The following is an 11,188-nucleotide window of genomic DNA, read 5'->3' on the forward strand; positions in this document are numbered from 1 at the left end:
TGCCAACAAACCCGCGGTTCATCGAAGCTCAAATTGGAACTTCCACACACCTTTTGTGGTTTGAGATGTCTGGTGAACCGGTAAGATGCTTATTCGAGTTCATGTTCGTCAAGGTTGAAAGCATTGCAGCCACGCCGTCTTTACGCGGCCTAGTGACATGCGCTCAGTTGGGCATTTCAGGTAACAATGCCTAAAAATTGGAGATCAGGACACAGTATGGATTTGAATTGATGGTTTTGACGAAAGGATATTTAAATGAATTATTGTACCTATAAGCTGTGACAATCAGGAATTCGCAAAGGGGTTTGAATAGTGGTCAAGTACGGTATGTAATCATTTGATTTACAAAAGATATATGTTTTCATAAGTTATAACTTTATAACAGCGCCTATATTGAGAACAGATACGAAAAGTATGCTCTCCACATAGGCTTATATATGTTGCACCATGCTGTGTAGTGTATAAGTAAAAATTTTATTCTAAACGGTCATTTAACAACACCGACATTGCGTTTGCAGCTGTCTATTTTAATAAACTGTATGTTATTAACCTTATTACTTTTTTGTTTACATAGAAGTGAAGATGTCAAGTAAAAAATACTTTGTGGTGTTTTTGATTGGCGTTTTCTTTTGCTTTGCGGCCAACTATACAATGGTAGATTTGTCATCAAGTTTCAATGTCAAAAATGGTCTGGGTAAGTGTTTTTATACGCAAAAATATTTATACTGTCATTTTTTGTATACATGTCAAAAACGTAAGCTCACAGGTTACTGTTTGCATGTTTCTCCGCGCTATTTATACGTCAAGTGATACCGTCTTCGCTAGCAGAAACCACTGCATGTATTTCTCAGGAACCACATCGCTTGCCATATGCTATGCGGTGTCCATCGTTGCTGCTTTGCCAACCCCAGCTTTTGGACACAAAGTTGGCTGCAAACGCCTTCTAATAGTTGGCGAAGTGGGATATTTAATCTACATCCTTGCAAACCTATATTCAGGTAACATATATGGAACCTTTTTACAAGTTACGTGTTTTGTCCATTCTTTTTTATCAGTTTGTGATTAACTTTGTCTGTAGGATACATAACTCTTGTTCCGGCTGGTTTCTTTTTTGGCATTGGCGAAGCTTGGGTTTGGACAGCCTTGCCTATTGTCGTCGCATACTTTGCAGAACAGCAACAAGACAAAAACGAAAGTTCTGGAAGTCAACTGCGAAGATTGACAGGCTATTACCATGCGGTCATCGAACTAAGCACGGTTAAAAATATTTTCAAACATATTGTTATGCCTTTAAGCCAATTTTTACAAAAGGTTTTAAGAGTGCAATATATTTTGCACCTTTCAGAGAAATTTTGGTATATGTCCTTATGGCGAACCTTCAGTAGTTTGAAAATTTATGGGTGCTTATAAATTTTTTTGACATAACTTACTTATTTTTTGTAGTTTTGCTTTAATTTTAGTAGTTTTAAAGTTACCTTTGTAGTTAACAGGAAGCGCCATCAGTTTCGTGCTGCTGTACATTGACCGATCGCTTTCGAATCAATCTATTTCAAACTTTACCCCAGTAGCTCTCAACCTGGCGGTTTGCGGGGCCAACGACTGTCAAATACCCAACGTCACGAAAGCAAATGAGCAGCAATATCAACCGACATACCCGATAACAAAATATCTGTTGATTGCCATAATTGCTGGAATGAGCATTATCGCAATACTACTCTTCTACTTTTACATTCCCGATGAAGTTGCATGGGATTTAGAGAATAACATCGTTGAAGATACCACTAAAGTAAATGTATATTCAATTGGGTTAAAAAAATCGTGGAAACCTGCAAAATCTGATCGACAATCACTAATAATAACCAACGGAAACTTATCAGCGGTAAAACAAGAAGTCGAATATGATGGCTGCAAGGTTAGTTGACTTATTTACATGCACTTTAAACTTCTGCATTGCCAGGATTAATCAATTTGTCTTGTACTATTTATTGAGTTTGGGCAAATATACGTCACTATTTTCATTCAAAGATTTCTACATATTCATTGATGGTACAATCAGTAAAGGACATGTTTAAACTTTCTATAAGCGGAAAACACCTTCTCATTGTTCTGCTGGCTATTTACAGTGGGACATTGAACGGTTTTCATTCCGGTGAACTGACTCGAGCATTTGTTTCCTGCATTCTTGGTGTTGATCACGTGAGTACTACAACAAATAAAGGGAATTTAGTGACGAAATCTAACTGTTTTGGGCTTCAAAATTTTAATATGCTTAGCGTTAGAACAGAAGTGAACATTCTGCGGCCACAGATACAGATTTATACTGCTGTGGACATGTGTATTAAAACATCTGTTTTTAAAAAATAAAAAGTATCCTAAATACTTTTTTATTAGATAATTTGCTTATAAAACTAGGCTACTATATCAACTGAATAATCCATCAAATTTAGTTTGCGTTTTAATGAAATATTTTACGGCAGCTATATTTATGCGTTCAGTATGAGTTTGTAAAGAGTGCACATATTTTTCTTTTGTTTCTGCTTGTATTATAGTTTGTTTTAAAATTTGGATTGTGACGTTTCGAGCTGGCCTACAATTTGTGGAATGTCGTCGTCAGTATGGGTTATACATGGCAGTTCGCTGTTAGCACCTTCTTTTGCGTGTACGTTAAAATCTACATCCAACTCGGATTGCTGGGTGCTGCAATGATTACTTACTGTGGGTATTTGTGATGTAGAATAAGGTTTCCGTTTTCCCCAAAATTTCATTTTTGTGCAATAATATGAATTTTTTAGTCATTTCCCAAGTGATCTACTATCCCGAACAAGGCTGGTTGATTCAAAGCAACAAGAAAAAAAATAATTGTCATAAATTATTAACGTCGGATGAACAATTACTCTTGGATGATCTGACCTTTAATTAATTTCAACACACTTTTCTTGTTACCCTTACCATCATTACCATTTGCAATTCGAACGTCTTCCACTCCTCAACTTAATTTAAATGCAATGTATCAACCTAAAGAACGGCCTGTTTTTTGTTTTTGCAAAAGCAACCTAACATATAAGTTATTTTATTTATGTGAAATGAAATAAATCACCTCGTTTCTACATTTTTATAATAAAGTCTAATCAATTTGTTGTACAAATAGTCCACATTATTGTCATGATACAAACTGTCTTGTTGCATTCGATTTAGAACAAAACGTTATTTTGGGTTTAAGTCGTTTAAATATGTAAAAAACTTGATGACTAGCAAGAAGATTAAATTGTGCTACCAACAAACCCAAGGAATGTCCTTCGCAGTTTTACCCCCAAACTTGAAGTTTCAAACACCTTTGTTCGTGGTTTGGATGTCTGGTGATCGTCAAGGTTGAAAGCGTCGCAGCCACGTCGTATTTACAAAGCGTTGTGTGACATGCGCTCATAAAAAGCTCAATTCAGCAGTTCAGGCAACAAATGCCTTACTGGTAGATAAGGTTAACATAAAAAGTTGTTGATGTGCGCAGGTAAGTTCACTAAACGAAACAAATAAGAAGATTAATGCAAGGTACCAATTTGAATCGATATAGACTTGAAAACCTCAGATTAGTTGAATACAAGTTCATGGAATGTTATTGTGATCACGCTGTGACAATCAGGCATTTGCAGATGGGATTTTGACATTAGGTACCATTCTAACCGTTGGTGGTTTTAAGCATTTTGATTACATCTATAACCTCCTCGATTTTTTAAACATTGCAGTGGCGAAAAGAAATCACTGTTATTGGGTCCTTATTATTCGCTGTTTTGGTTAGTTGGCTGTAAAGTCTAAAGAAATTGCCCTTCAGACTGGGGATTCTTTGCATATGTCTAAAATTTACGCCGACTTCACATATGGCACTTGATGTTGGACATTACAACCACGTACTGTTCAGTCAAGCAGTCCCTAAAATAGGACTTTTCCAAATTAGGATGGTAATCCATACCAACCAATAGATTTGAAACAAAAGCCGAAAAGTTCAGTGACATCCTTTTCATTTTGGGGTGCATAGTTTGCTTCATCTGATTCAGATTTAAGGTATATGAATATTTTATTTTGAAAGAACGTGCAATTTATTATGATTTTAGTTTATGATAGCGCCCATAAAAACAACTACTCAGATAAAGTTATAGCCTACGGAGCAAATAGGCTTACAGCAGGGGTGCACAACCTGCGGCCGTGAACATATTTATTAAAACATATGTACTGCCAGCCGTGACGTAAATAAAACTCTTTTGCTAAATATTTGATTTTTATTCTGTTCTAAACAGATTTTGTGGTACTGAAAAGAGTATTATCAGCCGTATAGGCGTTAGATTTTTTGTGCGCCCATTGTGTGCAAACAATGCGGAAAAACAGGTGCCACAAGCGTCACAACATAAATTAGACCAGGGGTGGGCAAACTTTTCAGTGCAAGGGCCGCATTCAAATGTTCATAATCTTATGGGGCCGCATAGTATTTCACCAACGGCCCCCAATTACTTACTGGTGTAAAAAATTAGATTTATATCATATATATATATACCATTTAAAGCCGCCTAAAAAAAAGGTGTATAAGTTTAACTGAATGGAGATAACTGTTTATGACGTCATAATCTATATTGTGACGATTACGGTACCTGTTCTTTTCGCATTGTTTGCTCACAATAAGCGGATAAAAAGCCTTGCGCATATGGCCAGTCTCACGAAATCTCGTTTTAGCAGTTTGAAAATCGAAATATTTGGCAAAATACTTTTAGTCACGTCACGGCAGCCAGTATATATATTTTAACATACAAGGTCACGGCCGCACAAACTCGTCTCCGCGGCCGCATATGGTCGTACGACCGGAGGTTGTGCACCCCTGATTTAGCCCAAAATATTAACATAGTATATTTTCAGATATGTGCAAATACGTTTGTTATCACTTTGTTTGAAGAAACATTGGTTGAAACGCTACAATTAGGCTTTTCTTGCAACATAGGCTACACCACGTTTTTTTGTGAATAAATTCCTTGCGCCAACATTAAACAAAGCGAGCGGGTCTGTGTTAACGATTCTAAAGCCGTGTTTAATGTCCGTTTGCAATGTACTCCTAAACTTGATCCAAAGTGACCAAAGTTTTGGCGTCAACAGTGCAAAGTGGGCTGTAATTGAAAACGTGAATAGCTTTTACTTTTATCGAACGAAGAAATTGTGTCAAGTGACGATTTGTATAATAACGTGGCAGAAACAACAGGCTAAAACATATAAAACGTATCTGTGTTTATAGTTCCAAAGTATGGTACTGGTACAGATTCTGCATATGGTATAGGTATCGGCAAGTCGCACCTTCGGTATTTTTTAAAACTCTACGCCTGTGCTTATAATACTATTCAGCGTTGCTCAGCAACTTTCTTTTTAAAATTTGCTAACATTTGGCGGGCCGCATAAACTCCTTTGCCGGGCCGCATGCGGCCCGCGGGCCGTAGTTTGCCCACCCCTGGATTAGACTAATCGCCAGACTGTGCAGCTAAATCTGTGCAGCAAGTTAGAAATTGATCTGGGCTTTTAAGGCGTCATTAGAAGTTATGTAGCCTATATAAGATAAACCTATTTCGTTACATCAGGAATTTAATAATTTTGAAACAAAAACGAACACTTGACGGCCGTTGTTGAAAAGGATCTGCGATGCGGCCCTCATAACAAAAAGTTTGTGCACCCATGGCTTATAGGATTAATCCATCTGTGTTATGTATTAAGACCACATTCCACAAAACCAACATATAGTATAGACAAGCTGTATGTTTTTGCATGTGGAGAGACGTGTATTAACCTCCGTTCTTTTTTGTTTATATAGAAGTGAAGATGTCAAGTAAAAAATACTTTGTGCTGTTTTTAATCGGGGTCTTCTTTTGCTTTGCCGCCAACTACACAATGGTAGACTTGTCATCAAGTTTCAATATCAAAAATGGTGTGGGTAAGTGTCTTTATACACAACAGAAAGATTTATTTTACAATTGTTTACATGCACGTTTTACATTTGCTCTAAACTTGTCTGCAAAACCATCAAAGCAAAGCGCACAAAATATGTACAGCTTGTTGTTTCCATGTGAAGATGTAGTTCACCACACTTTGAAGACGTTATTTATACGTCAAGTGATACCGTCTTCGCTAGCAGAAACCACTGCATGTGTTACACAGGAACTACATCGCTTGCCATATGCTATGCAGTGTCCATCGTTGCTGCTTTGCCTACCCCAGCTTTTGGACACAAAGTTGGCTGCAAAAGCCTTTTAATGATTGGCGAAGTGGGATATTTAATCTACATTCTTGCCAACCTATATTCAGGTAACCTTTTCACAAGTTACGTGTTTTGTCAATTGTTTTTGTCAGTTTGTTGTTGACATTGTCTGTAGGATACATAACTCTTGTTCCGGCTGGTTTCTTTGTGGGCATTGGCGAAGCTTGGGTTTGGACAGCCTTGCCTATTGTCGTCGCATACTTTGCAAAACAGCAACATAATGAAAACGAAAGTTTTGGAAGTCAACTGCGAAGATTGACAGGCTATTACCATGCCGTAATCGAACTAAGCACGGTAAAAATAGGAAAACAAGAGTATTAAACTGAATTTCAAAAAAGGTTTATTAAAGTAAAACAGTTTAATTTTGCACCTTTTGTAAAGACAAATGTAATTTTGCTATTATTCCTTATAGCAAAAGTGATTTACTGTTTTTAACCTCCCTATTATTTTTTATAGTTTGATTTACTTTTAATAGTTTATTAAATATGTTTGTAGTTAACAGGAAGCGCCATCAGTTTCGTTGTGTTGCACATTGACCGTTCGCATCCAAATGAATCCACATCAAACATTACTTCGGAACCTCGCGACTTAACTGTTTGCGGGGCCAACGACTGTCAAATACCCAACATTACGAAAGCAAATGCGCAGCAATATCATCCGACATACCCGATAACAAAATACCTGTTTATTGCCATAATTGCTGGCATGAGCATTGTCGCAATACTACTTTTCTACTTTTACATTCCCGACGAAGTTGCTTGGGATTTAGAGAATTATAACATCGTTGAAGATACGACTAAAATAAGTATATATTCAATTGGGTTGAAAAAATCGCGGAAACCTGCAAAACCTGATCAAAAATCACTTATAATAACCAACGGAAACTTATCAGCGGTAAAACATGAAGGCGAATGTGATGTAAAAAATACTGACTGCAAGGTTAGTTGACCTCACTTACATGCTTTTCTTCTTGTTTCTTATATTTTTTAAGTTCAGCCAAATATACGACATTTATTTTATTGAAATGCTTTTAACTTTTTTACAGAGTTCTACATATTCATTTTTGGTACAATCAATGACGGACACGTTTAAACTTGCTATAAGCGGAAAACACCTTCTTATTGTTCTGCTGGCAGTTTATAATGGAGCATTGAGTGGTCTTCGTTCCGGTGAACTCACTAGAGCATTTGCCTCCTGTATTCTCGGTGTTGATCACGTGAGTTTCCAGAAGCATGTTTTTACTTTCTGTTTAGACTTGTATTGTGGTCACAGTTTTTAAAATTGCGGTCAACTTGCAATCAACTTCCGCAAAATCTATACCTTTCGGATTCTGTAAAAATATAAAGGTTGTAGATCATTGCCGTAAGCGGGCCGTTCGAGTTCCATTGGATTTATGAGATGGTTATTGATACAAAATAGTTAACATACTATAAAGACAATCGTTACGTTCATTAACTCTGGTCTTTACTTTATATTTGAGACGACGTAGAGCAGGGGTCGGTAACTCCCACCACGTCTGCCACAGGGGGGAACTCGAGATCTATTCAGGACAATCCCTACAAGAATAAAGTAACACATTACTTTGCTTTAAAATATACTGCGCATTGATAAGCTTGTTTGCAAGTTCCCACCAGCTAATTTGCTAGACTATGAAAGGGGAACAAAATTTCGACGTTATTTTAGATGGATCACAGTACCTTGAAAAAAATCTTTTAGTTTAAATTTCTTTATTTTTAGGTTGGAATCTGTATGATGGTTTTCTCTGCAACTACCTGCATTGCTTGTGTTGCATGCGGCAAGTTTTCCGCCAAATACGGAAGAAATATACCGTTTTTACTTGCTTCTGTGGTAGATGTCGCCACCTATATATTTTGTCTTAACTGGAACATCACCGCAGCCAATACTTGGCTTGTATACATACTTTTTGCTATGTTTGGAATTTCTCTTGCCGTTTGGAACACACTCGTAATTGGTAAGTTTATTAATGTGTGTAATGACATCCAGTTATGCAAAATGTCTTCGCACAGCATACATAGGCTTGTAACAACAGTTTCAGGAAAAAGATCGATTACCACAATTGCCTTTCTTAGCGCTCTATGGGGAATACTTTGAAGACGAAGACAAGCTGGCCTATAATTTGTGGAATGTCGTCGTCAGTGTCGGTCTTATGTGGCAGTTCGCTGTTAGCACCTTCTTTTGTGTGTACGTTAAAATCTACATCCAGCTCGGATTGCTTGCTGCTGCAATGATAACCTACTGTAAGTAGTTGTTTGGGTTTAGAACCACATTGAAGTACAGGTTTCTCTGTATTTTATAGTCATTTCCCAAGTGATCTACTATCCAGAGCAATGTCCGTTGATTCAAAGCGACAAGAAAAATAATAGTCGTTATAGATTATTGACGTCGGATGAACAATTGCTCTTGGATGATCTGACGTTTGATTAATTCATCACCCTTCTCTTGTTACCCTTACCATTATTATCATTTGCAGCATCAGTTTTGATACGATTACTTGCATTTGCTGCCAAACGAGTTGATGTTTTCGGTTTCGTGCACCAAACATTTCAAAATTATTTTTTTTTGTATTTTAACCAGCAAACGTTTTTACCGTGCAAGTTAATAGGGTGGTAAAACAATATTCGTCGACATGCTGCATGGAAAGGCTCACAAACTTGCAAATTGCATTGAATTTCTGTCCATTGTGATTATTAGATAATGTGAAAGTGAAATTTATTAATATACTTACACCAGGGCGCAAGAGCAGTTCTTATTTTGGTAACGGTTTTGGAGCAATTAATAACAATAAAATTCTAGGCGAATCATGAGAGGTTTGCTGTATTATTGCGTGCTGGACTTGGAAATGCAGCAATGTTACCTATTATCGCATTTAATTCAGGCCTTGATTTTAAAATTAATGGTTTTTACGCAACCAAAGCAGCCAATGGTGTTGGTAAATGAATTAGTTAAGCTATAGCTGCCGCAACTCTTAAAATATTAGTGCGGACCTCATTTAAAATTTCTCCATGTCGCTAGTTCACGCAGGAAAGTTTTTAAAATCGGGTGCTACATATAGCTATATGGTTGCTAAAGCAAAATACATCAATCGTAAACTTGATGTTTTTTCCACGCGTAAAATTTTCCTATTTGTAGATTCTGGTTCCGTGCAGCATGCACCTAAACTCAGTAATAACGTTCTTGACAGCCTCAAATTTAGTATCATTACTTAAGAAACAACATCGCTTACTATATGTTAATGCCGTACGCCTAAATCAATCAAGAACAATGAACCAATAATAAACTATTCATGCCAGAGGAAACCTCACTCGTAAATAGGTTAAAAACACTGCAACTTTTTAAATTCCACAACTGTTCGTCTGACATGGGGATTTGAACGTTTATTTAATCTTGTAACAGGACGTAAACGGGGCGAACCCGCGAACCGAAAAAAAAAACATTCGACTACATCTTTTCACCAACAAAACACCAGGAAATGTCCTAAAAGAAGGAATGGTCGTCATGGTAATGTCTCTACACTGCACAAATTTCACATGCTAACATCTATGGTGATTTGGGTAATATAAGGATGTCTTAATATCAGCTTATCAACTATTTGTTTAGATGTGATGCTACTTTTTATGCATGTCAAATAGTAATGGGTTGTGAGTCGAATTTTAATCATTCCTTTAACGATTTATTTATTATGCTTTCGAATACTTTTTTTTCCTTCACGCACTTATATTACCTATTCGTTTACATTATACTTGACCACACAGTATTCACTTATTCGTTGTGCATAATTATTTATGCTTTTCCTGTGTTTCTACGTTCGCATCTAATGTATGATTTGTGGGTTCACGGTTATTGCTTCTGTCGATACACGGATGTGCCTCTTGTGGTCACATGATTTGTTAATGATCGGTTAACTTTCTATTCCACGTGCTGTGTCTGTCAATTAGTAGTCTATCATGTTTTACTAGCATAAAGATATTATGTTGTATTTAAGGGACAACATATGCTATATGCTATGCTATGCTATGCTATGCGTATCCATCGTGGCAGCTTTGTCGATACTAGTTCTTGGACACAAAGTTGGCTGCAAACGCGTTCTTATCATTGGTGTAGTTGGTTTTTTAATGTACATTCTCAGTAACATATACTCAGATAATTCACACGTTTAATTGGTTGGGACATTTGGAGAAGTTTGTTGAAAAAAATGTTTTCAAGGGTTCTTAACTCTTGTCCCTGCCTGCTTCTTCATAGGTCTCGGCGAAGCGTTGGTGTGGACGTCTCTGGCTATCATTACCACATACTTTGCAAATGACTCAATATTAAGCTTTTGGGGGACAACTATAGTTAGGTTCACAGGCTACTATCATGCCGTCATCGAACTCAGATATGTGCAAGGAAATTTCCCTAATACTTAATATTTCCAAGAACCTATAGCAATATTTTCTACCTTATAGTTCACAAGAAGCGCCTTTAACTTTAACGTTTTACTGTGAATGAGGACCAATATCATCCGATGCACCCGTCAACAAAGCATCCGTTTATCGGTATAATTGCTGGCTTAACGGTTGTGGCAATACTAATTTTCTACATTTGCATTCCTGGCGAAATTACTTGGGATTTGGATGATGATGTCATAAATGATGAAACTAAAAAATGTTAAATCCGGCTGGGTCTAGTAGGAATATGTATATGATGTTCCATCTTTTTGCGATGGAAAAAGGCAACGCATTAGCAGAAAAACAAAATGACATATCTGACAATAAGAATATCTATAGCCAAGTTAGTTTCTTTTTACACAAATGAGTTTTCATTTTTAGCTGATATTTAAATGATGTGTCCAGAGGAAAGTTTTCTTTCTGCCCAATGGTTTCACATGAAGCCATTTAAATCATTTTACCA

At 36.8% G+C, this 11,188-nt stretch overlaps 2 protein-coding genes across 2 annotated transcripts; both read left to right on the plus strand.

The window, feature by feature from the left end:
* The first annotated feature begins 65 nt into the window (after positions 1–65).
* Positions 66–2,364, plus strand: LOC145228114 (protein unc-93 homolog A-like). Its single transcript, XM_080093106.1, has 6 exons — positions 66–180; positions 575–694; positions 852–998; positions 1,079–1,257; positions 1,484–1,912; positions 2,026–2,364. The coding sequence occupies exons 1-6, from the start codon at positions 66–68 to the stop codon at positions 2,362–2,364; spliced, it is 1,329 nt and encodes a 442-aa protein (XP_079949232.1).
* Positions 2,365–5,900: 3,536 nt separating this feature from the next.
* LOC145228115 (protein unc-93 homolog A-like) lies at positions 5,901–8,725 on the plus strand. Its single transcript, XM_080093107.1, has 8 exons — positions 5,901–5,956; positions 6,181–6,327; positions 6,396–6,574; positions 6,776–7,219; positions 7,326–7,496; positions 8,018–8,252; positions 8,371–8,538; positions 8,598–8,725. The coding sequence occupies exons 1-8, from the start codon at positions 5,914–5,916 to the stop codon at positions 8,723–8,725; spliced, it is 1,515 nt and encodes a 504-aa protein (XP_079949233.1). The 5' UTR covers positions 5,901–5,913.
* The last annotated feature ends 2,463 nt before the right edge of the window (positions 8,726–11,188 follow it).

This window comes from Phallusia mammillata, chromosome 5 (genome assembly GCF_965637545.1).
Source record: "Phallusia mammillata chromosome 5, kaPhaMamm4.hap1.1, whole genome shotgun sequence".
Classification (NCBI taxonomy): domain Eukaryota; kingdom Metazoa; phylum Chordata; class Ascidiacea; order Phlebobranchia; family Ascidiidae; genus Phallusia; species Phallusia mammillata.